Source organism: Varanus komodoensis, unplaced genomic scaffold, assembly GCF_004798865.1.
Source record: "Varanus komodoensis strain SLA01 unplaced genomic scaffold, ASM479886v1 scaffold36, whole genome shotgun sequence".
NCBI lineage: Eukaryota > Metazoa > Chordata > Lepidosauria > Squamata > Varanidae > Varanus > Varanus komodoensis.
The window spans coordinates 9,897,876-9,924,347 of NW_025335873.1; the positions used below are offsets into that span (position 1 = coordinate 9,897,876).

Sequence of the window (26,472 nt, forward strand, 5' to 3'; positions counted from 1 at the left end):
CGCAAGCGCGCTCGACTGCCCCTGAGAGGCCGGGGCGGGTGGGGGGGGAGACGTGCCGGGGGGCTCATGCTGCCCCCTCCTTCAAGACGGGGACACGGGGCACCTGGGGACTGCGGACCAGGCAGCCTGGCGTCCATTCCTGGGGAAGGTCGGGGGAGGATTAAACCCAGTCAGTCTGCAAGCACCTTGAAAGCGATGCAGTGATTACTCGACTTCAGCAAAGTGCCCCGCGATATCCTGGTTAGCAAACTAGGCAAAAGTGGGCAGCTCTCAGGTGGATCCACACCTGGCCACAGAGCCGGACTGCCAGTGGCACCATCTCAAACTGGGGAGGGGTAACAGGTGGGGCGCCAGGGCTCAGTCCTCTTCGAAATTTCCATTAATGACACGGATGGAGAGGTGCCGGGAACAATGCTCAGATCTGCAGATGACCCAAAACTGGGTGGGATCACGAATACCCTGCAAGACAGGCACAAGATTCGAGGTGATCTTGACAGGCTGGAGAGCTGGGCTGAAAACAACAGAATGAAATTCAGTAGGGACTAAGGCCAAGTTCTGCACCTGGGAGGAAAAACCCAAGTGCAAGACGGGAATGCTTGGCTCAAGAATACTCTGAGCAGGATCTTGGAACACGCTGAATAGGGAATCAACAGTGTGATGTGGCTGCAGAAAGGGTGGAAATCCTAATTTAGGCTGCATTCATAGAAGCATCACTTCCAAATCCCATTAAGGTCTAGTCCCCCGCTATTCAGCCCTGGTTGGGCCTCATCTGGAGTCCTGTGTCCAGCTCTGGGCACCACGCTTCAAGAGAGAAGCAAGCGAGCTGGAAAGGGTCCAGGGGAGGCAACGAGGGGCAACCTGGGGAATGGAAACCAAGCGCTGCCAAGGGAAATGAAAGAGCTGGGCCTGCTTAGCCTGGAGACAGAAAAATGCAGGGCGATAAAGACATTCCTCTTCTAGCACCATCACAAAGAAGGACAGGGTCTCTTCTCGATTATCCTAGAGGGCAGGGCACAGAATAACAGGCTCCAGTTACAGGAAGCCAGATTCCGCCTGGACCACAAGAACATTTTCCTGACCCTTGGAGCAGTTCCTGACCCAATGGAACCAGTAACCTCTGGAGGCAGTGGGCGCTCCCACGCTGGAGGCATGCAAGAGTTAGCTGGGCAGCCACGTGAGCAGGACGGTTTAACCAGGAGCCCTACACTGAGCAGGGGCCTGGAGCCTGTGGCCCCTGCCAACTGAACTATTCTCAGGTTTTATGCAAAGGGGGGGGGGGAATGTTCGCTCATATGGCTACAACCTTCCTCTGCCCATGCCCTGCGACTCAGGTTGCCTCTGAACGAAGAGACCCATTGTCCAGAAATGTATGCTTTAAAATTCTGAACCCCTCATCCAAACCAGTGCATGAGTGCAGCAGTAGCCGCTCACCCATGTGCCCCAGCAACTGCTGCACCTAGCCATTCTGCCTGCGACCCTGGAGGTAGCACAGAGCCCTCAGGACTGGCAGGCACCGGTCGCGTCCTCCATGAGCTTGTCCTGGGGCCCCGGTGCAACTCTCCAGCTGCTGCACCCCACAGGCCCTCAGACACACACGCTCCTTCAGGTGAGATCACCTGTGCAAACAGTGTTGCTGGCTCCTGCCTAGGTGAAGTATTCAAACAGGTCTCCAGCACCAACCTGGTCCTGCCTGGAGGAGCCCCTTACCTTGGATAAAAGATCCGTGAGTCATTCCTGCAAGCGAATGTCTGCTCCCAGCCTTCTTAGCAAAACAGAAACTGGAACTGAGGAGGAATGCTTTGTATATTCAAAGGAGGGGCCTGAAAGCACAGGCGCGCAGGGATGGGGCAGCTGCCAAGCACGGGCAGCACCCTCCCTCTGCAGACCGGGGCCGACGGCAAGGTCTTCTTGTGCAGCCCTCCCACCCCCCAACAATCCCAGGGGCCACCAGACCAAAATGGGAAACGATGACCAATGCTTAGTTTATTTCTATGGTTAACCTAACCTAGAGAGGAATCTTGTTTGGCTTCTGTTCTCCTCTACTTCTTTGCACTGGCCATTGTAATATGCAATGGTTGCTGAAAAGTTCCGTTTGGGATTCTGACCGTGTTTCCGTCACCTTTTTCTTTGGTTTCTTGCCTGTCCTACCAGTTGTGAATGTTTCTTCTGCCATCCATCTAGGTTTTTTCTTTCTTTTTACTACAGGAATCGTTTTTTTGTGTTCTTCCCAGATAATGCTTCTGCTTGCAGTCCACAGTTCTTCTGGCTCCTGATCAGTTAAGCTGAGTAATGCAAACCATTACCACAATCTGCCCTGGGTCTTGCTTTTGTTGTGGGAATGCAACTTCTCCCCGGTCTGATTCCAAATGCATAGTCAATGTGATTTCTCTATTGGCCATCTGGTGATATCCATGTATAGAGTTGTCCGCTTAATTGCCCGAAGTATGTATTTGTGAAAAACAGAAGGTTGGCTTCACAGAATTTTGTGGGTCTTTCTGCTTCATTTCTGACCCCTAGGCCAAATTTTCCACAACACCTGACTCTGCTTTGTTTCTGTCTTTTGTGTTTCAGACATCTATGATCAGCAGAATATCTTGGTTTGCTATGTTATCAATTTTCTTTTGAACACACGTCTAAGAGTTTTCTATTTCTTCTTCAGCATCTGTTGTTGGAGCATAAGCTTAAATGCTGTTTACGTTGATAGGCTTCCCACAAATTCTGGTTGCTATTATTCAGTTGGATTTTGCATTATAGCTTCTTACTCCCCGTGTTTTGTCTTGCCTTAGTCTTGGAGCCACGGCATTTCTTCTGTATTCGTCTTGAGCACAGCCCTTGGCGTTTGTCTGACTGGAGTGTGTCTTGCTGTTTGCGCCTTTCCAGTCCGCTTCAGTTCACTCACCCCAAGCATGGCAACGTTTAACCGTTCCATTTCTTGCTTTACAGTTTCCAGTTCGCTTCAAGCCGTGCCTCTCACGTCCCAGGCTCCCACTGTAAGCGCTGTGCGGCCGCAGACTTTCCTTCCACCTCTGCCTGTCGCCCACCAGACTTCCTTTCTGCTTTGATCTAGTTGCGTCAGTAGCACTCATAACAGCCCTTCGCTCCTCCCGGGAACGCAGCCAGGGCCCTCCAGCCTTGGGGTCTCGCCTCCCGCAACTCGACTCCCTCGGGTCGTTTCGGGTCGTCTCCCCACAGGGCTTTCAAGGGAAGACGCCGCAGAGGTCTCCCAGCACCGTGTTCTGCACACGCCGGAGCATCGCTGCCGGCGTCTGTGAAGGATCTCCCACCAGTGTCGCCTCCAGCTGCCCCCGCTGCCCAGCACCTGCCCTCAGCAGCTGCCCTGCCCCATCAGCAGCAGAAATGGCCCCCCGCTCCTCCGGGGAGAAGGGGCCACAGCACCGGCCCGAAGCCCACGCTGCAGGCCGACGTGTGCGCCTGCCATGCGCGAATCGCGAATCGCATCAAGCGCTTCTCGGTTTGACTGATTGCACGAGGTGTGACCGCGGCTTCGGTTTCGGGCTGCACCGCGAGCCTCGCTCGCTCGGGCCCGTTTTCTGACGCGGCTGCACGAGCGCGCGCGCGCCCGCCCGCCCGCAACTGGGAATTCCGACCCGCAGGCGCCCTTCTGCGCATGCTCAGACTCGAGGCTCCGACAGCGCGGCCTTCACGCTGCTCTGCCAGACTTCCGTCAAGCAGAAAAGGGAGGGAAACCCCGCCCACTCCTACCGGTTCAACCAATCAAATAATGAAGCGTAATAATTGGCTTGCCGCCTAACCTTTTACGACCCGCTTCCAAGGTTGAGGGTCTTCCCTCAGAGGAGTTGCTACTCCCTCCACCAGTGAAAAGACGGGAAGCTTTGATGGGCAAGCCTGGCAACCTGTCAGACATCTCAGGAACCGCCGCAAGGAGGCGCCGAATGCCGTTAGGAGGGCAGGACGGGAGCTAGCGTCGTGCCGTGACAGCCAATAGCGTCGGAGCGTCGAGCGTGAGTGGCGTGCCAGCAGGCCAACGGGAGTGCTCTTCCGCGCCGAGTAAGGGGGCGGAGGAGGAGGAAGGGCGGGGCCGAGGACAGACGGCCTATTGCGGAGGCTGAGCAAGGAAGCAGCCATGGCGGAGAGCGACTGGGACACGGTGACGGTGCTGCGCAAGAAGGGGCCCAGCGCGGCCCAGGCCAAGTCCAAGCAGGTGAGCGACGGGAGGCGGCCGGGCGCGCCCCTCGCGCGGGGGGGCGCGCGCGCACGTGACACGGCCCCTCCCCCTCGCCGTTCGCTCCCGGCGAGCCCCTCAGCCCGGCTCTCGGGGAGCCACGCCCCGGCCACGCCCATTCGGCGGCCCTCCCCCCGCCGCTGGCCACGCCCACCCGCCTGGCATCCGTCGCGGCCCTCCCCTCGGCGGCCCCGCCCACCCTCTCCGCCCGGCCGCGTGCCCCAGCCCCCGGCACGCGTCTTGGCCCTCCCCTCCCATCATCCACAGCCGCCCTGCCCGTGGGCGCCCCTCCAGGCCTCCCGCCGCTCCCGGGGGGCGGGCAGGGCGCGTGGCGTCCGGCCCCCTTTGCCCGCCCGCTTCTCTGCGGGGCTGGCCGTTCCCTGCGGGCCGAGCGCGACGCCCTCCCGCGATCGTGGCCCGCGCTGCCCCGGCCCGCCACCTCCGCGCGGATTTCCGGCTGCGAGCTCCTCGGGGACGGGGCGTTTTGCCCGGGCCGCCGATCTCCTCCTCCCCCCTGGCCAGTTGCTTCCAACGCTTATTAAAAACATGCTTCTCGTAAACCGCTCGGAGAGCCTTTTAAGTGGGAAGCAGTATACAAATCCTCTAAAAATAAAATGAATAAATCGTGCCAAGTATGCCGCCCTCGGTGAAGGAGAGGTTCCTGCCTTGAGCAGCCGGCTGTCCAGCAGGGGTGGGGAGGCGTGGGTGGGGGGCGACCTCTTCCCTGCCACTGCTGCCTCTCACTGGAACTTTTGAATTCCAGGCTGTCCTGGCTGCTCAGAGGAGAGGAGAAGATGTAGAAACCTCCAAGAAATGTGGGTAGCTTTGTTTTAATCATTGGCCAGGCAGCATGCCCAGGTTCCTGCAGATACTATGACCGGGGACAGAGGAATGATCTTTCTTAGTAAATTGGTTTGGGATCCTTCTCAGAAACGAACATCATGAGTTTCTTGGCTGGCATTGGCAAGAACATGCTGAGGAGTTTATATATGGCCAAGCATGGAGAAAGTGGGGGGGGGGTTGTTCTCTGCCTCCGAGGATGCGAGAACTTGGGGTCTCTCTCGGGGAAGCGGGCCGGCAGCAGCTCCTCTGGCAATGTCTTCTCATGGTGGCCAAGAGGCAGGGCTGCTCTTCACCAGAGAACCCTTTCCTGGTTCTGGGCTGTGTCAGCTCCGGGCCCCTTCCCCAAAGGCCGGCGGCAGCAGCTCCGCCGAGTCTGCAGCCCCCTTCACCCGCCTGGCCTTGTTGACTCCCGCTCACAGGGGCAGCGGGCCAGAACAAGCAACACTCGATCACGAAGAACACGGCCAAGCTGGACAGGGAGACGGAAGAGCTGCATCACGACAGGGTCCCCCTCGAGGTGGGCAAAGTCATCCAGCAGGGCCGGCAGAGCAACGGGCTCACCCAGAAGGACCTCGCCACGGTAAGCAGGCCTGGTGGGCAGAGGGAGGCCCGGGGCCTGTGGCGCTGCATCGCTGGGAGGGCGGGAGAGCCCTGCGAGGCGCTGGGGACCCCTGGCCCAGGCTCTGCCCATCTTCCCACCCGCCGGTCTCTGCAGCCGCATTGCACTGCTCTGCTGCCTCGCTCTCCGGGGAGCCCGGAAGCAAGGCGCTCCCACCAACGGCCAGAACTGCCTCCTGCCAGCGCAGGGGCTCTGCCTGCAGAGGCCCTTCTGCCTGGTTTCCGGGGCTCCCCTGCTCACCCCCCTTCTGGTCCTGTAGTGGCTTGGGGGGCTGGGGGAGCCGCCATAGGAAGCAGTGGTGGAATTGAGCCAATCTGTGCTAAGCCTGGACCTCTCGGTCGCCACGTCTCTTTCCAGAAAATCAACGAGAAGCCGCAAGTCATCGCTGACTACGAATCCGGAAAGGCAATTCCCAACAATCAGGTGCTTGGCAAGATCGAAAGAGCCATCGGTGAGTCGTGTGTGTCCCTGGCCCCCCGCCCCCGCCCCCCAGGCTCAGCAGCCGTTGCAGGGCACTCCTGCGCTTGTGTGTCTTGAGAGCAGCAAGGAAGTCATGTGGAGGCGGCTCCTCCCTGGCAGGGAAAGCGGGCGGCCGCGTCCCCGCTCTCCTCGGGCCCACGCTCGGCTCGACAGCTCCCCACCCCGAGGCCCACCGCTGCCTGTTTCCATTCCAGGTCTGAAGCTCCGCGGGCGGGACATCGGCAAACCCCTCGAAAAGGGCCCGAAAGGGAAGTGACGACAAAGCCTCGAAATCAGTTGCCCTGGCTGATCTCGCCTGGCCCAGCCTCCCTTCTCGCGGACGGAGGGCCAGGTCCCTTTGCCTCCACCAGGCTGAGCAACGGAGCTTAAGCCTCACGAAAGGGGAAACTTTTCCACCAGAGTCGCTGCCCTGCTCAAAGTTGGCAGATGTTTCAACCAGTGACGTCCTGTCCTGTCCTTCCTTCCTTCCTTCAGAGATTGACTGTCCAAACTCTAATAAACACTGCATTTGAATCTGCCAGGGGCAAGAAACCAGGCCAGGTGTTTTCTCTGCTGGTGTGTAGAGGCTGCTGTGGGGGGGGGGGGGGGCCTCCCACGGGGGGGGGGGGGGGGGGGGGGGGGGGGGGGGGGGGGTCTCCAGCCAAGGGCCTTGTGGGGAGAGGTGGGGGCCAGGCGCCACAGCGAGCTTTCCTCGCCTGTTCCCGCTGGCCACCCCAGGGCACTCAAATCCGCCTCATCGCTCCTCGGGCTGGGGAGCAGCGGCTGCTTGGGGGTCTTGGTGCTGTGCTGTGGGGGGGGACCAGAAGGGGCTGGGGCTCCCCTGGACCCAGGCACACTCCTGAGGCGGCGTCCAGCTGTCCAGAGGAGCTGCTTGCACGCGCTCTGCTCTTCTGTGGCAACCGTTCTGTTTCTGGTTTGCCCCCCCCCCCCCACCTCAGCGTCAAGGCTGCTTTTTGTTCTGCTGCTCTGTTGTTAGTTGATTTTACTGTGAGTGGTATCTGAGCACCACTCCAGCACTAGGAGGAGGGGATATAAATCTACTTAAATAAAACTGATGCAGAAAGCAATGCTCCGAGACTGTGCTGGCCTTGGGGATCCAACGGTGGGCTGCGGAAGGGCTCATGGCCCTAGCGCAGGCATCACCCAGCCCGCTGGAGCGCCCTGGAGAACCGTGCGCAGGAGGGGGTCTTGCGCCCGTCCTGCTCGAGGGATCCTGTGGGCAGCCAGTTTGCCGTCGTGTGCGTGGAGCTGGACTAGACGGGCCTCGTTTGATCCAGCACGGCTTTTCTTACGGTCTAACTCAGAAGCTTGCGCAATCTGCTGTGACACCTTGGTGGGTCCTAAGATAGTGGCTGCTTAATTAAAGAATAAAAACGAGCTACTCGTGGCAAGCTTACAATCCAGAAGGCACGAGGCACTAGGAAAAATGAGACTGCGGAGAAAGAGGAAAACAAGCAAAGCAGGCATGAGCAGCTAGTGCTCGATTTCCGCTTCTTCCTGTCAAATAATCGCTCCGGTCCTTTCGAACCGTGAGCGCAGCAAGCTCAAGATGATGTGAGGATGTTTTTTGTTGCCACGCTCACGTTACAGAAGACAAAGGTTTGCTCTGTTTTGTGATGTAGACGCATCGCTCATCTCTCTTGCCACCTTTCACCATCTTTTATTCCTCCGCTCCGAAGTCCCCAAGGCTTCCTCGAGCCCTCCTCCGGCAGGGATGTTCCACACTCTTCATCCCTGGCTCGTGTTGTCTTGCGTATTGCCCACTCCGGAGGAAGCAGCTGCGGCTGCCGTCGTGCCACAAGCGGCAGAACGATTTCAAGCGAAAGCCTGCTATGCTCCTCGCTAGAGAAGGAAGAGTGCAGGACAAAGCAGAGAGAAACTTTGCCCGTGCTCAGAGAAGACCCGAGGCAGCTTTACTGTAGGCAAGGTGAGCCGCTGGGGGACCCCAAGATGCCAGGGCTCTGGAGGCTGGTACAGAGCGCCAAGGAGTGTACGCTGGGGCTGGCATCCAGTCCGGGCAGGATGAAGGGAGGCTACTCGGTTTCTCCGCCGGTGGACATCCGTGGCAGGATGACGATGTCCTGCAAGTCAAGGAAACTCTCTCAGTCGCTGTGGGGAACACGACTGGCGAGGCGGAGCCAGGCCTCCGGTGGGATTCCCTTGCATTCCTTGCATCTAATGCTTCCCTAACAGCCGAAGTTCTTTGGTTCCCAAGAATCTGAGCATGACACGACGTGCAATTTAAGACATGCCTGTCTTGTGTTGCACAAGAACTTCTGTATCAAGGCAGCCCTCCCCAGACGGGCACATCTGACTGGGGAACTCTGGGAGTTGTGGTCTAATGCTGCCAGAGGACAGCAGTTCATGGGAAAGGCTGCATTAGAAGAAAGGGCTTGGCGTGGGCCTCGCTTGTGACGACTCTGCATGGCCAGGTTCAGCGGCAGCAGCTTTATTTATTTACTTCAGTTCCGCCCCATATGCAAAGCTCTCTGGGTGCTTAACAGCAATGTGGGGAGTGGCCCTCGGAAGGGGGACACCTCCTTCCTACCAAGGAGTTGGGGGCTCCCGGGAGCCCTCTGGACGGGAGCAGCCGGGCCAGTGAGCAATCCACACGGTTTGCAGCTCGGAAAACGGGCTGTTTCTGGGAGCCAGCATGTGCCGTGCCGGCCCCAAAGCAGGCCCGCAGCCCCCGCCTCCCCCCACCCCATCCCCTGCTCACACGGCCAGAGACCCCTAATGCTTGCAAATGAGAGCCACTTCGTCTGGAAAACGGAGCAGAGTAACGACGGCAAGCCGTGCCCCACGGCGACCGCGCAGCCCCGCGTTTTCCCGCACCCACAGCCAGCGCACCCACACACTCGCGGAGCGGCCCCCTTACGTCTCGATAGGTGATGTTATTGAATCCCCTCGCTGCGCTGCTCTCCCCGGGCTCCACGCCTCCCGCTCTGCGCAGCTTCGTCCAGCAGCAGAAGGCGGTGGCCACGGCCGCGAGGGCCAGCAGGACGGCGCACACCAGCCCGGCCACCAGCCCGGCCGCGGAGCCGCCGCTGGAGCCACTTCCTGGCCGCAGGAGAGAGGTGGCCCGTTAGTGCCCGCCTTGCCCCGTAAGCAGCTAGAGAGCGCGCAAACGGCCTCGTGGGCCGCGTCGCTTTTCAGCGGCAGGCCACGCGAGTGGAGCAGACTCGCCTTCCTCCTGGCTCCGCGGTGGGTCCGTGTCACAGCGTGGCCCAGGCTTGTAGGAGATGTCGTCCACAGCGATGGTCTCCGCGCGTGGCCAGGCCCCTCCCGTGGCCTCCAGCACAACCTGGGGGAAGGGAAAGGAGCCGCGCTTGCCAGTCAGGGCACCGCTTTCCCGAGGAGGCGGTGGGGCGAGGGGAACGCGCCCTCTTGGGGAAATGGGATCCCGACACACCAGCAGGGGCAGCGTCGGCCGCAGAGCAACGAGTCGAGTCCCTGCGCGGCTCCGGGACGTGCTGCAGTGGGGCGGGTGGCGGCAAGCGTTACACCAGTGAAAAGCCGTTTTGTCAGCGAGTGACCCTTTACGCTGGACTTCAAAGTGCAGCAAACCGTTTCCCAAGGGACCCGAGAGGGGTTTCTTCTCCCCATGTTTCTCCTCCCCATGTTTCTCAGTGGCAGGTAATCTTCTTGCCACGTTCGAAAGAGAGCCCCTTTCCGGCTTGAATTCTCAGAAAGATGCCAGTGCCAAGCCGGGCAAGCAGCCAGACCTCTCCTCTCCCTGGCCCTGCTGCTGTGCCTGAGGGTGAAGCCTTCCCCCGGTGCCAAACACCTACCAACACGGGCTCCCAGCACACGAAGGGATGTGTAAAAACCTGAGCCCTGGCGAGCCCCTCGTTGCCCACTCTCGTTCTGCCACCGCCTGCTCCAGCTGAGCCCTGGCCTCCGCCTCTGGAGGCCCGAGACAGCGCAGCCACCCCACCGCCCCTCGGGCGGCTTCTCCCTCGGATATACGGCCCCTTCGTGGGGACGATGGCAAAGTGGGCCGGTGGCCAGAGGAGAGGAGGAGCGGGCCGGATCCGGCCGTCTCACCTGGAACTCGGTGAGGCTGGACACCACGAGGGTTTGGTTCAGCCAGGCCCGGCTCTGGGTCCCAGTGGCGCTCCACACCGTCCGCTCCCCCTGCAGGCTCTGCAGCTTCACCCGGAGCGTTGCGCTTGCTGCCGACACACAGAGGGACAGGCGTGGCAGCCCAGCGCATCCTGTGTGAACTCGTGAGCCGCCCACAGACCCAGACCGCTCCGGGGGGCCGACCGTGCCAAACGCTCCCCTCCCACGGGCGCCAGGGGGAGGCCCGGCCGGCAGGGACAAGCCAGGAGGGCGCCGGAGGGCCAGCGAGGGCGGCAGGGGAGGCCCGCCAGAGCCGTGCTGGGAGGAGGGGCTGGGAGGCTTCAACCCCTTGGATCCTGGGGACCGGCCCCGGTGCACCACTGGGGGAAGGGGCTGGCTTGCGGCCCGCGAGGTGTGCCGTCCTGCCCCCCACTCCCCGCCCCCCCGGCGGCACCGGGTTTCACTTACAGCTCTGGCCCAGGGAGTCCATGCGGTGGTAGAACTGCAGGCAGGACCCCGAGGTCGGCGGGAGGGGCTCGCTCGCCAGGCGGGCAGGCGCGTTCCTCCCCGGTCCCAGCGCCGCGGTGTCCACGTAGGCATAGTGCCCTGGAGAGAGGGGAACACACGCACGGGGTGTCCCAGCAGGCCACGCTCCCCGCCGGGAGGCTCCCCCAGGCTCCCACCCCCCCACACATTGATGTTTGCTAGGTCAGCTTCCAGCAGCCTGGAAAAGTGCTCGGGGTGCCTTGTCTCAGCAGAGCTGAGCAAGCCGGCGTGTGAACCCCCTCGAGCCCCCAGGCAGGACAAGAGCCCCTCCGTGTGGCAGTGAAGCCACGTGATGGGAATCCGCATGCCTGCCCCACGGCCAAGGGCTGAGCAAGCCCAGCCTCCAAGCTGACTGGGAAGGCAGTGCAGGCCATCAGGGGCAGGAGCTGCTTGAGCCCCCTCAGAAGCCGGCCAAGGAGCCGGAGGGGCTCCCGCATCACCTGGCCTCACCTGGACACGCTGCCTGATCCCGGCCCCCTCCCCGCAGCCCAGGGCCCCACTGCGAGCGGAGGACAAGGGTACCTGCTGTTGTCCCAAAGGTGTGGTCCTCCTCGGGGGACGGGGACTGTGCCGGGGTGGCCCCCTGCTTCCAGTCCCAGCTGTACCAGTCTCCGTGCGGCTTGCTCCACCCACAGGTGCCTGACTCAAAGTCGCAGGATCCTGGCAAAGGGGTGCCGGGATTACTGCCCAGCAGTTGCGGGCGGGGGGCGCTCTGGGGCCCTCTCGCCAGGAGGGAGGCCCACAGCGGGGAGGCAGACGCCTCGGCCTGCCGCCCGCCCCTCACTCAGCTGGCTCCACGAGCCCCTTTCACGGCCAGGCCCAAGCCCCGCAGCAAGGCGGGCAGCGACTTCCCCGCAAGCCGAGACCTGCGCCCCACCGGGCCACTTCCAGCAGGACGGACAGGAGCCCCTGAGGTGCTGCTCCCCACTCCCTGAGCGGGCCACGCCGACGGCAGTTCCTTGGGCCTTGTTGGCCCCGGAGGGGCAACCCCGCATCGGACGGCAGCCCCATCGCCGCTGGCTGAACCGCGACCCTAAACGCAGCCTCGCCCTCCCACGCCGCGCATCCCGCAGTTTGCAAGGCTCGCCAAGGGGCATCGCTGCACTCTGGCTCATCGCCGTGGCTGGACGTGCGCCGAACTCGCCCTCAGACCCTCCCTCCAGGGAGGGAGCCTGTGGGCACGGGAAGGAGCCTGGCCCTTCCGAAAACCCCGCACAGCGCGGAAGACACGCAGCTCCCGGCAGGCCAGGCCAGGCCAGGCCAGCTGCCCTCGCACCGCTGTGCTGGGCTCAGAGGCCTGCGCTGGCAGGGCCGCTCTCCGTGGTCCTGAACGTGCCCCTTCCCTGGGCAGCCCTTACCGGTTCCAAGGCAGGCCCCCTCTGCCACACGGAGGTCATCGAGGGCGAAGAATGAGGATGGACCCCCGCCAGCACCTTCCACGGAGAAGGCCACCTGTTTGAGGGAGACAGAGGGTGGGGACAGGGGACGACCCGGGCGAACTGAGACGGGGGCACCCAAAGATGGCTCCTACTGCGCTCCTCTCTCGTCCACAGTGAAAAGTTCACCCAATTCCTACAAATCCTTCATCACAGAGAGCCAAGGGCAGTCGATTTTGCAGCTCTGCCTGCACGATCCTTTCTGTGCATCCCGAGTGAAGGTCCCCAATCGTTGCCGAGGAAGCTGGGATCCCGGGATGGAGACAGCAGCTCCTCCACCCGTCCGGGAAGCGAACGCTGCTCACCTGCCACTCGCCTTGGACCCTGACGGTGAAGCTGCCGTAACGCCAGCCTTCCGCCGGCAGGCTGCTCACCCGCAGCATCTCCCTCCGCAGGCTGCCCTCCTCCACGGAGACCTGCAACGATCCTGAGGAGAGGAAGACCAGGGTCAGGCCGCCCTTGGGCCGAACCTGGGAGCTCAGCAAACGCTCCCGATGGCGCTGCCACAGAGCGCAACGGCCCGCTCTCCCCCGAGGCCTCCAGAGCGGAAACACCCGCACTCCGAGTGGAGGGAACCCAGTCGCCAATCCTCGCGATCGTGATTGTGCGAGGCCCCGCCAAGACGCTCCGGGGAGGCTGCCCCGAAGGCAGCCCGGCAGCTTCGGCCGCTGGAGGAGCCCCGGCCAGGGCATTGCCCAATGCTCCCGGAGAAGACCGGGGGGGGGGAGGGTTGTCCAAGCCCCCCACCAAACACTCACCAGGGCTGCTGCCGCTCGGATGGTACCAGAAGCTCAGGCACTGGGGGCGAGGCAGAGGCAGGAAGGCTTGCGACCGCAGGAGCGCCGCCTGGCCAGATGGCAGGGCAGCCGCGCTGGTGTTGACGAGCATGTAATGCCCTGGATGCATTTAAACAGCACCATCAACGCACTTGATCATGTAACCCCAAAATGTCGCTCAGGGCAGCTATCCATAAAATACGGGTGCAAATAAGCTTGCTCCAAAGGAGGAAACGAGAGATTAGGACCCGCCCAGTGAAGGCACACGACCCGCGGCCTCGCCAGAAGGAAAATGCCGTTCCTGCGCAGGGGAAGGACCACAAGGGGCACCCAAGCCCATCCTCCCCCAGCAGGCGTTCCAGAGCCTGGAGGTGGAAGCACGCAGGGTGCATCCTCTTCTCAGAACCTAAGAGGGCAAGTCCCTGCCCCAAGGTGCTTACACTGAAAAATGCGCCATCACAGGGATGGCACTGAAGGACAGGGAGGCACGGACAGGGGTCCAGGGTGGGCTTCAGAGCCTTTGACACCCTTAGCGTTTTATCCACATATCACCGGCCACGTGGGCAGGGGATGATGGTTGCTGAAGTCCACGCCCACTCCCTTGACCGACCGCTTCTGTGCGGCTCCTTCCCCATTCGACGGGGAGGCAGGGCAGGGCAGGGCCGTGCCCCCCCCCCCCCCCGTTCTCACCTGCAGGGGTTCCCCGGGTGTGGTCTGTCGGAGGGCCCCGGCCCCCGGCCCCGTCCTGCCGTGCCCAGGTCTGCGGCCGGCTGGCCACGAGGCCACAGTCATCGGCCTCGAAGGAGCAGTGCTTCTGCGCGCCACAAGCCCTGGGTCTCACGCTGAGATCATCCAGGCCCATTGCCCCGAGGAAGCCGTCCCGGAGGGCCTCGAAGACCACCTTGGGGAGAACAGGGTGGTGACATGGCGCCTCCTCTCAGCCACCCAGCGGGTGCCGCGGGCCACAACGCAGCAGGGTGCTGCAGAGCGGCCTGTCTGGGGGCTTGGGCTGGGAGGGGGATGCTGGGCCTTCAGCCCTCTGCACGGCACGCAGCCCAGCCCCGGGGATCAAGCGCCTTCCCCGCTTGCAGCCAGGTCTTTGGGTGGAGGCCTTCATGCAGTGAAAGAGGCTCAAGGTCCACACATAAATGGGACAAGCTCATTTATCCCTGCAGAGGAACAAGCTCTGAAATGAGTGTTCAAATTTAAACAGACACAATGCCCTCCCGGCAGCCAAGACACCTCTCGCCAGGTGAGCCCACACCTGCTTGGGGCTGTCTGTCTCATGGAGAGGAGTCCACCGCTCGCTCTATTCTGCACACCTTTAAGGTTGTTCAATTTACTACTGTACTTTGCATTCATTGCTTTGCATTTAATTGCACTTTATTCTTTTAAATATTCATGCTGCATTTTTTCACGGTTTCTCTGGCCTTTTAGCTGCTTGCCATCCACCCAAGGAACTCTGGTTATGGGGAGAATTAGAAATGCGGTAGATACACGGAAGCGAGCAGAGATTCATGCTCAGACGTTAAAACGGCTCTGCAAAGGCCCGCACGGTGGGACACACGGAACATGCAGGACCGGGCCAGGTTCTAGGATCTCGCGGTCAGTTTGTTGAAAGTGGGGGAGTAACTGGATGCCAGTGTGGGGGCTGAAAGTGTGGGATCCAGCAGCGTGCCGGTCGGAGCAGCCGGCGGCTCCCTCACCGCGCCTCTGCGAGGAGGCGAGGTGGAGACGGGGCTGGCCCAAACCCGCCCGGCCGCGTGCCGGGGAAGGCCGGCCTGGTGGTGCCCTGCCGCCCGGCCACGTGCCAGGGAGGCCTCACCTGGTAGCTCTGGCCAGGCGGAAGGGAGATGGTGGCGAGTCCCCGGTGCCAGACGGCCCCCTGGCTCCCCGTCCTGGTCCAAAGCACCTGCTCTGCTTTCCCAGCCTGCTTCACAAGGAGGGCCAAGGTACCTGCGGGGCGGGAGGAGGGAGGGGGTGATGCTGTGGGGCCTGAGGCTCTTTGGAAACACACCTGAGCTGCAGATCAGTGGCAACAATCCGCCATGTTCTTCACCAGGGCGCAGATGAGTTATCAGCAGCCCACTGCACCTGCCCCCCCTCCTCCTGCCCCCCAAGAAGAGCAGCTTCGGCTCCCCCGCCCCCCGGCTTACCAATCTGCGGGCCGTCCATGCGATACCAGAAGACAAGGCAGGAGGCGTTGCCGTCCGCCACCTGGGGCGCAGAGACGAGCCGTGCGCGCAAGCCATGGGCCCCGGCGGCGGAAGGATCCGCGGATAAGAAGGCGCCTGCGTGTGGTTTTGCACAAGAGGCAGGCGTCAAAAGGCGCGTTTCAGCGGGAGCCGGCGGCAGTCCTGGGAGCATCCCTGGGGGCCGGCAGGACCGCCGCAAGGGGGTGTCCGCCAGCCCGAGGACCTGCTCCCTCTGGCCCGCAGGGCCCTCTGTCCACCCCTTGCCCTTCCAGCCTGGGGAGCGGAGTCGCCCCTGGCCTGCGACGGGAGGGCGAGTAGCACGGGGGGGGGGGACACTTGTTATCTGCAAGGGGAGCTCTTGGGCTCCCCCGAGGCATCCCCTCCCACGCAGGGCGCTCACGCCGCTGGTGGCGGGGGTGGGACAGCCAGGAAGACGGGGGCCGCAGGCACGAGACGCCGGGAAGGCCCCTCTCGCCACGGTTTCCTCCACCGGACCAAGTGGGGCTGCTTCCGATGCTCCGAGGACTCCTGGCACGGGAATGGCCCACTGGAGAAGCTCCCCACGCCCAGAGCCTCAGCTCCGCGTTGCCCGAGCCCCAGAAGGCAGGCCGCGCTACCTGTGCCCGTGGTGTGGTCCGGGGCCCAGCCGCCGCCGGCACGCCACTCCCAGGCGAAGCCGTCGTTCTGCTCCAGGAACCAGCCGCACCAGCCCCGTTCGAAGTTGCAGGACAGCCCTGCGGGGTGAGGGGGGCTGAGGAAACGGCCGAGGCCTGACCCTGTTCCGCGAGGCCTCCCTCCCCAGGGAAGGCGCTTCGAGCTCGGCCGGCCCGGGATGCCTGCCAGATTGGCCAGCTGGCTTGGCTTGTGGCACGCAACCCTCATTTTCAAAAAGGCAGAGGAAAAGACCCATCGATAGTCTGTCCTCATTGCATGCTCCGCCAGAAATGGCGTGGAACAAGACGGGGGCCGCTGGGTGCAGCCCCACTCAGCCACGCCGCTCCCAGCCGCTCCAGGCCAGGAAGCCGAGAGGGCCCCGTGCGCGTCCCGGTCAGGGCGCAGATGCAACCGCTAACGGAGAAGCACATGGCGCTGCCACAAAGCGGCCGTTCGCCCGTGTGGATCGGGCCCCAGGAGCGGGGCTGCGGGACCCCTGTGCAAGCACCGTACCTGAGGCTCGTGCGGCGGGGGCGGCGGGGTCGCAGTCCACGAGGGAGACGCTGCTCACGGCGGGGGGCGCAGCAGCCCCGGAGCCTCTGAGGTCCGTCATGGCCAGCAGCTCCAGCTTGGGGACGGGACGGGACGGGACGGGACGGGACGGGACAAGAGAGGCGTGACAGGCGGCCTCAGGGGCCCCGCACGGACCGCGGAGGGACCCCGGGCCAGGGGGCCCAGGGAAGGCTGGCGCGCAGGGCCCCCGGCTCGAGGAGCTCCCGGGCGCGTTGCGCTCCGCCCCCGCAGAGCACCCTACCTGGAAAGGCCTCGCCCTCGCGCCGAGCGGCACGTGGGCCTGCGCCCAGGCCACGCTCCCGTTCCCCCGCCTGTGCCACAACCACCGGCTGGTCCCCAGGCTCTCGTCGGCCACCGCGAGTGCCAGGAGCCCTGGAAGAGAGGGCCTCTCCGTCAGCGCACGGCCAGATCCCCGGCACCCGCCACCCTCAGGGAGGGGCACGCCCGGGGGGCCGCTGGGGATACCTCGGGGGCCCGTGCGGAAGGTCATCTCCAGCGCGCAGGCCAGGCCGGAGGGCCCCAAGGCCGGGGTGGCGGCCCTCGCCAGGCCCAGCATCTGCCCAGTGCCCTCCTGCAGGCTGAAGTGGTCCCCTGTGGAGGATTGAGAGCGCCAAAGGGGTCCGGGTGGTGCGACAGCCACAGTCTGGCTCCGGGCCTCCCCCACGCGCTCGGCCACACGCCGGCAACCCACGCGGTGGCTTGAGGCAGGGCTTCCCGAGCGCTTCGGGGCACGGCAGCAGCGAGGGTGCCATCCCCAGCACAAAGCCGGTCTCTGGAAGCCCGTTTCCGGCTCCAAGACCTGCTTCCGGCTCCAAAGACTCCGAGATGGGCCACTTGGCCATGCAACCGAACACAGGACCTCCGACCCACACGCCACATCGCCCGCTCTTCAACGCACAGCAAGGCGCGTCTTCCACAAAAGGCAGCCCAGGAACCAACCCCACCAAACAGCCCCCCATACACACCTCCGCAGAGGCAGCAACCCCCCCCCACGCAGCCCCGCAAAGCCCCTCCTGGGTGGCCCAGCCCCCCCATCCGCTCCTCTGCAAGGCTCCCAGCTCACAGGCCCTGGGGAACGTGGGCGAGCAGATGGGGCGGGACTCGAATCCAGACCCGCAGGGAAGCGGCATTACCAGCAGGATCCGACTGGCCGGTGCTTTTCTGCAGTGCCCATTGCAGGCGCCCCACACTGACGTCCACCCAGCCGCCGGTGCCATTGGTAAACGCGGTCGAGCCTGGAAGGGAAGGGAAGGGAAGGCCTTGGCAGCTGTCCTGGAGCCCCGGGCATCTGTCCCTCCCCCAGCCCCGCACGGCTCCATCGACAGATCGTGCCGAAAATCCGCCCCGAGAATGTTTCGCACTTAAATCACGTCACCCAAAGCCAGACTGTGCGGGACAGCAGCCCCTGCCCCCAAAGGAAGGCCCCCAAGGCGGGGCCTGCTGGGAATGGGGGCCTTCCCCAACCTGCCCCAGGGAGCCCTCCCCTCCTCCGGAGCTCTGGCAGCCCCACGCACGGCGCGCCCAAGGCTCCCGGCCCCGGCCTCCCCTCCTCTCCGGCACACCTACCGCACTGCTGCTCGTCGGAGCCGTCAGCACAGTCAGCCTCGAAGTTGCACACGAGTTCGGCCCCAAGGCACTGCTTGCCGTCGCTGCACGCGAACTGGCCCCGGGTGCAGGGACTCGGGGGACTGGGCTCGCGGCCAACCAGAAGCGCCCCTGAAGGGAGCCAAAGACAACGGTGACCTAAGGCCATGCCAGGAGGCAGGGCTGGGGCTGGGGCTGGGGCTGGCCGAGGACCGGCAGTTGCCGCGGCTCCTGCTGGCTCCCCTGCGAGAACAGGCGGCCCGGGGAAGGTCGTGGGGGGCGAGCCTTGCTGGATTGGAATGGGGAGCCTGTCCGAGCTTGGGAAAGGCACCCCCTTGCCGGACACGGGAGGACCATGCGATGCCAGCGTTGGCCTTTGCTTGGGAAGCGTCCCGGTCTCCCGTCCGGCTCCCTGGAGGGGGCGCTGCCGCCCCCACCCCGCCCCGCCCCCAGTCAGCGTGTGCCCACGATGCCGGGCGAGGCAGAGCAGGGCTCCGACCCGGGGCAGGCTGCTCCCAGCCCGACTCACCAGCCTGACTCGAGCAGCCGGGAGACAGGATGAGGTCGTCCAGGGCGAGGCTCCCCTGGGGGCCCGTGCCCAGCAGCCCCTCGATGATAATCTGGGAGGACAAGCAAGCGTCGTCACCGGGGGGGGGGGGCCGCTGCTTCCTCCTGCAGCCCCCCCCCCACCGTCGCCAGCCCGCCTCGCCTGGCACAGCGCTTGGGGCAGCCACTGCCACAGGGCCCGCCGCACGGCTTCCCCGTGGGGCCACAGCAGCCGGCCGAAGGCAGGCCAGGGACCTGCCGTGCTCGCTCCCCCGCCGCTCTGCCTCTGCCCCACAGCGGGGACCACGGCCAGGGCCAGGGACCTCCGGGCAAAGACGCCTCTTCCGCCCCCACCTGGAACTTCTCCGCCACCCGGAACTCCACTGTCTCGCGAACCCAGCAGTCTCCCAAGTCCCCGCAGCGGGTCCGGACGCGCACCATGGCTTGTTCCGTCCGGTAGTAGACGTTCAGGCACTGATACGCCGAGGCACGGAGGTGGACGTAGAGCACCAGCTGGAGGGCCGAAGGGGACGATGGAAACACCCGAAGGGCCAGAGGAGGAGGTGGCGGAAACCGCGGGGAGGGGACCTCACCAGACCCTCGGGGGAGTGCGTCACAGTCCGACAACCTGGTAGAGGCGCTGCTCGGACCGGGTGCACGAGGACCTGCTGCCGGGGCCGCCGGGGGGGAGAGGGGCACAGGCAGCGGCGACTCACCTGGCAGGAGAGGTTCGCCGTCAGAACGGGGCTGACCAGCCAGGCGCCTCCCGGCTGCGGGTCGGAGGGGGGGACGTGGCCGAGGTAGACAAAGTATCCTGCAGGGACGGATCGAGCCGTGCGTCAGCAGGGAAGGCACAGGAGGAACCTGGGCATCAGGAGCCACCCCCAGGGCAGGGAGTGCGGGGCCCAGCCGCACGGTGCGAGGGGAGGAAGGCAGTGACGGCGCCACCTGCTCGGCCGTTGGTGCTGTGGTCCCGCGTGGGCTGCGCCGGGGAGGGGCCCAGGTGGGTGCTGGAGTTCCGCAGCCAGAGGAGAGGCCTGCCGGGCTCCGCGGCCCACCCGCACCAGCCCGCCTCGAAGTCGCACTTGCTGGACGAGCCTGCCGGGGCGAGAACACAGCAGTGAGCCCGTCCCCGCACCCCGGGGGGAGCAGCCGGGGCTGCCTGCAAGGCGGATTAGCGGAAGCTGAGACGGTCGAGGGCCAGAGGCCAGAACCGGGGGGGGCAGTGGGGGGACACAAGTCCCTGAAGACTCCTGCCTCCGCGGCATTAAATGGAGCACTGGGCCCCAAGATGCTCTTCTCACGGGGAAGGGATGGGATTCCGGACGCCACGCAGCAAAGGCAGGTACCCCAGCAGTGCCATTCTGAAGCACGGTGAGGCCCAGGCCCATACTCCCCAGCACCACTGCTGGTGCACTCTCCGGGGAACGCCAGCGTGGCCACGGCACGGCCAGTGGGTGGCAACGCAGCCGCAAACGCCCCGGGGTCAGAGGAGGCCAGGAGAGCCGCAGACCTCGCCCTGGCTCCTCGGCCTGAGCAACCGAGCTGTGTGGGGACCGCCCCCGCCTGCCACGCCGAGACGCCAGCCCTGGCACATTGCCCCGTGGTGCCACCCGCAGCCAGCGGGACCCCCGCCCCCGCCCCCGCCCGAGGGGCTCACTGCACTCGGCTTCGTCTCCGCCATCCCTGCAGTCTTCGGTGCCGTCGCACTGCCGGTCTGGGGCGACACAGCCCCCCCCTCCGCACCGGTGCTCGTCCGGCGCACATGCCTGGGGACCTGCCGGGTGCAATCGTGACAGGGATCAGCGATCAGCCGCCAGGGGTCGCCCTCCTTGTGCGGGTCTGGGCTAGTCGCCACACCTGAACGTGGGTTTGTGGAATCCGGAACCCCCGGCACAATCGCTGCTACCGTCAGGGGCACCCGCCACTCGTGGGGAACTCGAGGAGCGGCCTCACACGGAAATGCATCGCACGGAGCAACACGCAGACCAGGCGCGGCCCCGCCACCTCCCGGGAGCACAGGAGGCGCTGGCAGAGTGCCTGCGCCCCCCACGTCAGGAGAGCTGCCACGAGTTGGGCAGCCCCAGAGGGCCAAAGGCAGCGGTGGGGGGAACTCCGATTTGGGAGGGGGCCGCATGCTCCCCGACCCACGCAGGGGACAGAAACGCCCCGCCTTACGTGGGGGTCCGCAGTTCCTGAACTCCACGTCGTCCAGCGCCAGCTGCACCGCCCCGGAGGCGGCCTGGGCCGCGGCAAACGTGACCTGCAATGGCACGGGGGCCCGCGTGAGTCGCTGGCGAGCCGCACACCGCCCTCCCCCTCCGAGCGGCTCCCCGCGTGTCCGACCACCTGTGTTACGCAACGGGGACCCGCGGCCCAGAACTGGAAGCGGGTCAGACTCTGGCGTGCGGCTCGGAGAACGGGGCATGGGACTCGTGCGAGGAAAGCCGGGCGGCATCCGCCTCCGACGCAGCGCCCTCCGCGCCCTGTTACCTGAAAGGCCCCGTGCACCCGGCCCGTGTAGGCCACCAGCTCCCGCCACGGGGAGGCGCTGCCGGGCGGGTTTCGCCACAGGGTCACAATGTCGCTCCCGTGCCTCAGCTCCAGCGTCAGGGCTGGCTGGCTGCTCTCGTTGAGTCCTGCGTGCACGGAAAACCGGCATCTGCGGCTGCCCAGGCGACGCTTTGCCCTGCTGCGTCCGCTGGCACAGGCGACCCCCAGGAGCCGCCAATCTCTCTCCCCCCACAACGCACGAGTGAGGCAAACGTTGCCGTCCACTCCCCAAACGGTTCGCTTCACCAGCTTGCCGCCTCCCACCCGCTGCCGCTTCCACCGGCCCTGCTGCGCGGATGCCTCTGCCTTCACCTCCAGAAAGGGAAGTGAATTTTGTCCTCTTTTATACAGCTTCCCTTTGTCCAAACGCACATTAGAGTAACTTAACAGAAAATATCTCTTGCACGTGTTACAGCTGTACTACAGACAGATATTCAACAGACAAAGCTCTCAGTCACTCTGGCATCATGCAAGATCATATTAATCCTTTCCATCATTTTATAGCCAATTAATCAGCATCGACAGCGTTCCTCTGAGCACTCAACACTGTTCACACCCCACCTCTCAGGTAACACTGACCTACCTTAAAAGGCTGTGGCTTGGACTACCAGCCAGGCAATCCGTACAATACCTCAAATAAAGTACATTTGGCTTTATTCATGCCAAGGATGTGGCCTGGGGTGCCAACAGTCCTTTCAACAGCCCTGGCAGGTAGGCCCGCCATATTTTCCCGGTGCTCACAACGAGTCTGAGGCGGAGAGGCGAGGCCTTGCCTAAGCCCCCCCAGAAGCGCACGGCAGAGGCAGGGGCCCTCGCCCTTCAGCTCTGCGCCTTCTGTCGGGGGTCTGCCTCAGCAGAGGCTGCTCCAGCACCGGAAGCCCTGCCAGGCACCTCGGCCCACCGTCGCCCCGGATGTCCGCGCTGCGCATCGCTCCTTCCCCGCAGCCCGCATGCCGAGCGGGCAGGGATGGGTGCCCCCAGCCCCGGCTGGTCTGCACCCCATCGCCTACCTGGGTCTGAGAGGTGATACCACGCCCGGATCTCGCAGGTGGCGGCTGCTTCCCTCAGGAGCGGAGATCGGAGCTGGGCTGTAGCGGACGGCTTCACTCTCTGCCTCGAGGTGCTCATGTACCAGCCTGTGGGAATGGCCAGGGCAAACGAGGCCAGAGGCATGACGGGCGCAGCCACACCCAAGGCACAGCCGGAAAGGCTCTCTCCCCAGAGCTTTCGGAGGGCCTTGGGGGCAAGGTGCTTGACCCCCTCCTGCCTTCCACATGCCTGAACTGGCCAGGGAAGGGGCTCTACAGCAAACGTCCAGAAAGAGCAGGGCGGGAATGGACCTGCCGGTGGCCTGCAGCATCCCACCCGCTAGGGAGAGCCGGTTACCCAGATCGGTGCCTGTCGTGTGGTCAAAGGGGGGCTCCGAGCCCCAGCGGGCGATGCTGGACTGGGCAGGGGCCCACTGGTAGCCTGAGGTGCTCACATCCTCCCAGCCACAGGCGCTGCCTTCGAAGTCGCAAGCGAACGCAGTGCCCAGCGCCACGGACTCCTTCTGATAGCCTGAGGGAAACGGAGGGAGGAGAGCGGTCGGCTGGCAAGGGCCAAGACAGCCCAGGTGAGGCGCTTGCCTTAAGTTTCTGCGCCCCTTCAATTTCTGACTGCCTTTTAAAAGATTGGCGTGTGCAGTCAAGCCACGACCTGGCAAGCGACACGTGCATTTCAGCAGCGGCACAGAGCCGGCAGAGACGAGCGCCCGCTGCAGCCCCAGCCCAGCCCAGCCCAGCCCTGCCCAGGGAAGCTGCCGGCGGCTGAATGAGCCCGGAGGGACTGGCTGCTCACTGGTGCTCCAGCACAGCTGTCCCAGGTGAGCCAAGGCACTCTGCCTCCTCTGAAGGGGCGGCCAGGCCGGGGACGGGACTCCCCGGAAGCCCCTCATCTCAGACCGCCCGTCTCTGCACGGCTGAGAGGCAGGGCTCTCCAGGTCGGCCTGGGCCGCCTCCTTCGGCAGCAGCGAGGCGGGGAGAGAACTGACCACACTGGTTTTCGTCCGAGCAGTCCCAGCAATCGCAGACGAAGTCGCACAGGCTCGCGCTGGGGCCCCGGCACCTGTTGACGAGGGCTGCCTGGGCCAAGGCGGGAGCGGCTGGAAGGCAAAGGAGGCCACGGCGGCGGACAGGTCAGGAAGACTGCCTACCTGGCACGTCGCCAGAGCTCGATCGTGCCCCACAGCCTCCGCAGTGGGTTCAGCGGAAGACGGCGCCCGGCCCGGGAGGACAGAATTCAGAACCAAGACTCGGACCTGGCTTTCCTCCAAGCTTACACACCAGCACACATCCAGGGACAGAACCCCCGTCCAGACAAGCCAAAGGGAGCACCAGCGCCGGCTCCTTAGCAGCGGGACTTCGCCACCAGCACCACCACACGCACACAAAACACACTAGGGGAACTGCAGGGAACCTGTTTCCTTGCCCCTTAAAGGCAGAACGACACCAGTCCAAACAGGCCTTCGCATTCACACACACTCCGGCGCCTGCGAATGCCGTAACCAAGCTGGACAGTGCGCATCAAGCACCCAGTTCTCTCGCTCTCCCGCCTTCAGCTTGCACTTTTCCACTGCAGTGACCCACGCGGGGGCGCAGCCCGCATCCCAGGCCGCGGGACGATGTTCCCCATGGGAAAACGTACCTGCCAGGTTCTCCAAGAGCAGCAGGCACAGAAGCCCCGGGGCCCCCACCATCCTGGGAGGCAGCGGGCGGCCGGCAGGGCAGCCCAGCTGGTGGCCCGAAGGATCTGATCTCGGGGAAGGAGGCGCAGGCTCCTCCGAACGGCTCCGGCCTGGACTTCAACCTCGCTTATCAGCTGGGCCCGAGGCACTGCAAGCCCGGGACAAGCCTCATCGCGGGCAGTGGCGGTTCAGCAGTCTTGACATGGCGGGCAGGCAGAGCGAAGTGGGGAAGGAGACAGCAGGGAGGACACCCGCCCCACGGCACCGCCAGGTGAGGCCCTAGTGGCAAGACTGGAGCAAGTGGCCTCAGGGAGACTCAGTCCCTCACAGACTGGTGGGGTGACCGCAGGGCTTCGGACTGAGGACCCCCCACACCTCCCATCTTCCTGTGCCCGAAATCTTCTGTGCGTCACGACTGGGAGGAAAGCGCGAGGTGTCCCTGGCAGCAGGCGCCTTCAGCCGGAGCCCCACCGCCTGCCCTTTGAAGGCCTCCTCCAGAGAAAGGTCACTGCCAGCTCCGCAGTTTGAAATTTAAAATGCAAGCTTAATTGATTTTAGAAGAATTCTTTATTTACTGTTTTTACGGTGTTTACTTTTGATTATTCTAGTATGTTTCAGCAATTGATTATTACCTTTGAGGGCAGAGTAGCAACTCAAGTACCATTTCTCCATGGCCACCTTGTTGTCAAGCGGGAATCTGAACTTGCGTGCCCCCCACCCTCTGCCCCGACCCTACTGTCCCTTTCTGTCCCTTCATGGAGCAATTTCTTTTCTTTCTGCGTAGGAAGAAACACCTTAGATTTAGCAATGGTACATGTACTGAAACTGGCGGATTATGAGATTACGAAATCTTTGCTTCCAGGAAAGCGAAGCCCCAGGTAGGTCTGCAGCCCTGAAGTTCAAGAAATTCAGCCGCCCCGTTTCCCAGGCTGTAGCCTTGGAGCCCTGACTCAGGGCAATTAAGCCATAAAAACTTTCAGTCCAATTTTGTCTGGAATATGCCGCCTCAGAGTCCAAGGGGACACGGCCTCAGGCGGCCTTTCCCAAGCTGGGCCCCGTCCTGGCTGGGGGATGCTGGAAGCTGCCGAAGCCCGACCGCGAGACGAAGAAAGAGACAGCCGAGGCCCCGGCAGCTCAGCAGCCTCTTCAACACGCGGCTCAAACCGGGCCCCTCCGATTCCCGCCCGCTCCTCCACCTCAGCACTCTTAGCAGCGAGTGCTCAAAGGAACATTTGCTAGAGCAGAAAAAGTTCACGCTGCTGCAGTTTTTCTAGAGAAATACTGTCCAACTCTAAAAACGCCCCACTCTGTAAGAACTAATGGGGAGCAAAGCTGGGGCAATCAAGCCCACTCCATGGGGGCTTGTTCAAGGTTGTTGCCCTTCGGTTTTGGGCAGCCGAGCTTGGGATGCTGTCACGGATCTATGGGTAAAACTCAACCCCCCCTCCCCCTGGCAAAGATGTTTCTGCCTAGCACAAGCCGTTAAACCCAGAAGCGCCTTTTCTGAGAAGAGACATTCGCCACTGGTGCCCCTCATGAGACCCTCTGTCAGTTTGGGCTGAAATGCAGCCCCCGGCTTGCTCAGGCCACCCAAGCTCGGGCCGCCGGCTGCTTTGCTTCAGACAACATCAGCAGCCGGCTCCCTCCGGAGCAGCCTGTGCCCACAATCACCCACAGCCCGCTGCCGCCTACCTGCCCGCCCCATCCTGGCCGTTTCGCTCAGAGCAAACGTCCTCTGGAAGCAGAAGCAAGGCGCAGGGGCATCCCGGCCGGGGCTCCACGCATGGCGGAGAGTCGCATCAAGCACGCCAGTCGGGCCACAAAGCGTTTGTTTATTCGCACCGGCCGCGTGCAGGCTCGGCACGGTCAACCTGCGCCAGTACAGAGGGCGGACCTGGACACCGGCACCTTCCCGGGCACGGGAAGCCGCCTCCCGTGGCAGTCTCGCTTCATGGGGGGCTCTACAGCGCGTCGGGACAGGACCCCCTCCGTGAAGGGAGCCTCCTCCGCCAGATCTCTCGGGGGCAGGCCCGGCCGGCGTCAGTACCCTTCATCAGACCAGGTGACCTCATAGTCGGGGTACCGGGCTTTCAGCTTCTCTGTCGAAATGGAGTGTTTCGCTCGGCCAAAGCCCTACCAAAAGGCAAACGCGCAAAACGTCAGCCCCTTTGCCTCGAGGGGCAGCCCCACAGCCTCCCGGGGCACCTGCAGCTCCGCTCGGCCACGGGGCCAGCGCCCTGCAGACCCCGGCGGCCTGTTCACTGCTGCCCCCTGCGGGGCCCGCCCGAAGCTGTTCCGCCGCTGCTCCGATCAGCACTCCGTGGAAGCGCCCCCCGCGCTCCGTCCAACGCCGCGCCCGGAAGGCCCACCGGCAGGGCAGGCCAGGCCAGGCCCGGGCCGCCCGCCACCAATGCGGGCCACCCGCGAGGGGCCCCGGGCGGGCACAGCTCCCCGGAGCGACCCCTCGCCGCGGCCTTACCACGGAGTAGCCGTACACGTGGATCTTCCTGGCGCCGCTCTGGTGGGAGATGCGGCCGCCGCCCAGGCACCTGCAGCGGAAGCCGCGCGGCTCCAGCTCCGCCGCCACCTGGTCGTAGATGTCGGCTGCGGAGGCGAGAGGCGCGGGTGAGCGGCGCCCCTGGCCGGGCAACGCGCCCCCTGCGAGGTAGGCCC

At 64.1% G+C, this 26,472-nt stretch overlaps 4 protein-coding genes across 7 annotated transcripts in view; 1 reads left to right on the plus strand and 3 right to left on the minus strand.

Moving 5' to 3' along the window:
* The window catches only part of TRAF2 (TNF receptor associated factor 2), a 19,427-nt gene extending 15,859 nt beyond the window's left edge, over positions 1-3,568 (minus strand). Inside the window, exons 1-2 of one of the 4 annotated variants that reach the window (XM_044440026.1) lie at positions 1,708-3,568; positions 287-459 (exon numbers count right to left, since the gene is read on the minus strand). In XM_044440026.1, the coding sequence (XP_044295961.1) occupies positions 287-319 (33 nt within the window). In that variant the 5' untranslated portion in view covers positions 320-459; positions 1,708-3,568. Of the gene's footprint in view, positions 1-185; positions 512-1,707 lie in introns of all 4 variants that reach the window. The other 3 variants (XM_044440025.1, XM_044440027.1, XM_044440028.1) reach the window with 3 other exon arrangements.
* A 466-nt stretch (positions 3,569-4,034) lies between these two features.
* On the plus strand, positions 4,035-6,677 carry EDF1 (endothelial differentiation related factor 1). Its single transcript, XM_044440169.1, has 5 exons — positions 4,035-4,183; positions 4,968-5,019; positions 5,467-5,627; positions 6,024-6,117; positions 6,341-6,677. The coding sequence occupies exons 1-5, from the start codon at positions 4,106-4,108 to the stop codon at positions 6,400-6,402; spliced, it is 447 nt and encodes a 148-aa protein (XP_044296104.1). The 5' UTR covers positions 4,035-4,105; the 3' UTR covers positions 6,403-6,677.
* A 1,105-nt stretch (positions 6,678-7,782) lies between these two features.
* MAMDC4 (MAM domain containing 4) lies at positions 7,783-23,811 on the minus strand. Its single transcript, XM_044439747.1, has 29 exons — positions 23,760-23,811; positions 23,107-23,250; positions 22,461-22,634; positions 22,085-22,210; positions 21,015-21,160; positions 20,700-20,784; positions 20,182-20,298; positions 19,470-19,619; positions 19,238-19,335; positions 18,876-19,034; positions 18,505-18,595; positions 17,958-18,107; positions 17,525-17,626; positions 16,857-16,982; positions 16,633-16,763; positions 16,332-16,446; positions 15,782-15,898; positions 15,126-15,260; positions 14,795-14,925; positions 13,660-13,870; positions 12,952-13,089; positions 12,499-12,620; positions 12,116-12,209; positions 11,280-11,417; positions 10,680-10,817; positions 10,194-10,321; positions 9,333-9,450; positions 9,025-9,206; positions 7,783-8,227 (listed from the first exon to the last, which is right to left on the minus strand). Exons 1-29 carry the CDS (start codon positions 23,809-23,811, stop codon positions 8,180-8,182), a joined length of 3,666 nt encoding a protein of 1,221 aa, XP_044295682.1. The 3' UTR covers positions 7,783-8,179.
* A 536-nt stretch (positions 23,812-24,347) lies between these two features.
* Positions 24,348-26,472, minus strand: part of PHPT1 (phosphohistidine phosphatase 1) — a 2,326-nt gene continuing 201 nt past the window's right edge. Inside the window, exons 2-3 of the mRNA XM_044440097.1 lie at positions 26,279-26,466; positions 24,348-25,932 (exon numbers count right to left, since the gene is read on the minus strand). Coding sequence (XP_044296032.1) covers positions 25,840-25,932; positions 26,279-26,466 — 281 coding nt within the window. The 3' untranslated portion in view covers positions 24,348-25,839. The remainder of the gene's footprint in view (positions 25,933-26,278; positions 26,467-26,472) is intronic.

Coding starts and splice junctions, on each gene's coding strand:
- EDF1 (XM_044440169.1), top strand. CDS start 4,106: ATGGCGGAGAGCGACTGGGACACGGTGACGGTGCTGCGCAAGAAGGGG. Junction 4,184..4,967: donor CCCAGGCCAAGTCCAAGCAG/GTGAGCGACGGG, acceptor TTTGAATTCCAG/GCTGTCCTGGCTGCTCAGAG. Junction 6,118..6,340: donor CAAGATCGAAAGAGCCATCG/GTGAGTCGTGTG, acceptor TTTCCATTCCAG/GTCTGAAGCTCCGCGGGCGG.
- MAMDC4 (XM_044439747.1), bottom strand. CDS start 23,811: ATGGTGGGGGCCCCGGGGCTTCTGTGCCTGCTGCTCTTGGAGAACCTG. Junction 16,983..17,524: donor CGGCCAGTCGGATCCTGCTG/GTAATGCCGCTT, acceptor AATCCTCCACAG/GGGACCACTTCAGCCTGCAG. Junction 9,207..9,332: donor ACCGCGGAGCCAGGAGGAAG/GCGAGTCTGCTC, acceptor TCCTGCGGCCAG/GAAGTGGCTCCAGCGGCGGC.